The following is a 1,900-nucleotide window of genomic DNA, read 5'->3' as shown; positions in this document are numbered from 1 at the left end:
TGAATGGGAGTTTGTGGCACAATTGTTGGTTGGACTGAAGTTTCCTAACAAATTTATTGACCTCCTGATGACTTGCATTACAACTACTTCATATACATTAGTCTTGAATGGTAGCAACTTTGGGTACCTCAAGGGTAAGAGGGGACTCAGGCAGGGTGATCCAGTCTCTCCTCTTATTTTTACAATCTGTATGGATTATTTGACAAGGCTCATTGCCTATGCCACAGCCAGATGGCCATTCCACTATCATCCACAATGCAAAGGAATTAAGCTAACACACCTCATGTTTGCAGATGATCTCCTGATGTTTTGCAAAGGAGATGCCCCATCTATTCTCCTCCTTGTCAAAGCTTTCGCCTCCTTTTCTAATGCATCAGGTTTTGCAGATGAACAATGCAAAGTCAGAAATATTTTTTAATGGCATGAATGAGGACTTGCAGACATATATTCTATCAGTCACTGGCTTTCAGGAAGGGGAAATGCCTTTTAGATATTTAGGGGTCCCAATTCAGCCAGGGAAAGTATCAAAGAAAGATTGTAGCAGTCTTGTGGAGAAAATGATGACAAGGATCAGAAGTATTGATGCAAAAAAGCTATCTTATCTTTGGTAGGGTTGTTCTCATAAACTCGATGCTTAATACGTTGTACAACTCTTCAAGAAAATGTTTGTCATTCCTAAAGTCGCTATTAAGAGGATTGAGGCCATATGTAGGAACTTCCTATGGGATAGCTCCTCTGAATTTCATCGAGTTCCTTTAGTAGGTTGGGACAGAGTTACCATGTCAAAAGCTGCAGGGGGACTAGGGATTAAAAAAGCCAGCACATGGAACATAGCTTCAGTTGGAAAATTGGTGAACTGGATATATGTGAAGGCTGATAGGCTTTGGATTAAGTGGATAGATAGTGTTTATCTCAAAGGGATGGACTGGAATGACTATACACCAGCAAATGACTCAACTTGGACTTGGAAGACTATTTGTAAGGTGAAGGAGCGAATTAAACATGGCTTCATTGATAATCTGTTGGGCTCCTCACCGAAAAGGATATACAATTAGCCATGGATATGATTGGCTTATGGGAACAGCTCCTACTCAAAGATTGGACAAAAATAGTTTGGAATGAATGGAATGTGCCCAAACATTCCTTCAATTCATGGCTGATAATGCAGGGTGGATTGAACACCAAAGTCAGGCTCTTTTCGTATGGATGCTTTGTCGATGACTGTGTATCCTGTGTGCGAAGCAGTGAAACAAATGAGCATCTCTTTATCAATGCAAATTCGGTTGTCAAGTTCAAATCTGTTGAAGACTGGATTGAACGTCCTTTCCCCTCGATAGTGAGTCAATGTTTCGATAGCGAAGATGAAATGGAAGGCACTAGCCTTGGTGCTCTCGTGCTACGGTACACGATTTGGCATCAACGCAATCTTGCTCGAACTCGATTCAGTGTAACCAGGCCTGTGATAGTGGCAGAAAGGATGGAGATGGTGGTCCAACAACAAATTCGCAAATTTACTGATCGAAGAGGAGGACAACATGAGTTGAATGTAAGGACTTGGACTGGTTTCTGTTAATAGGAATGCTTTGTTTCTATTTATAGAAAGCTTTTTGGTCCTTTTGTAATTGGATATGTCTTTTTGAAATATATATATATACTCACATTTCACCTAAAAAAAAAAAAGGTCGGATCCCAAGGGACGGGAGTTGAAATGAGATTTCTATTGTAACTAGTGGTGTCTAAGGGGTGTCACAAATTGGGTTGATGTAGAAGGTTACTAAACTAAAATAGCAATGAAAATAAACAAGCAAGATGAATTAAAGGGGTGTAAACAATTGATTAAAGGCACTAGGGTGTCATGGGATCATAGGGGAATCATGGGATATGATCATACAAACATGTT

General features: G+C 40.1%; 1 protein-coding gene across 1 annotated transcript; it reads left to right on the top strand.

Moving 5' to 3' along the window:
* Window positions 1–1,057: 1,057 nt before the first annotated feature.
* LOC141651786 (uncharacterized) lies at window positions 1,058–1,573 on the top strand. Its single transcript, XM_074459484.1, has one exon. It carries the CDS (start codon window positions 1,058–1,060, stop codon window positions 1,571–1,573), a length of 516 nt encoding a protein of 171 aa, XP_074315585.1.
* Window positions 1,574–1,900: the final 327 nt, after the last annotated feature.

This window comes from Silene latifolia, chromosome 4 (genome assembly GCF_048544455.1).
Source record: "Silene latifolia isolate original U9 population chromosome 4, ASM4854445v1, whole genome shotgun sequence".
Taxonomy (NCBI): Eukaryota; Viridiplantae; Streptophyta; class Magnoliopsida; order Caryophyllales; family Caryophyllaceae; genus Silene; species Silene latifolia.
Note: the sequence above shows the minus strand (reverse complement) of the source record. Positions and strands in the feature narration are given on the sequence as shown.

Coding starts and splice junctions, on each gene's coding strand:
- LOC141651786 (XM_074459484.1), top strand. CDS start 1,058: ATGGATATGATTGGCTTATGGGAACAGCTCCTACTCAAAGATTGGACA.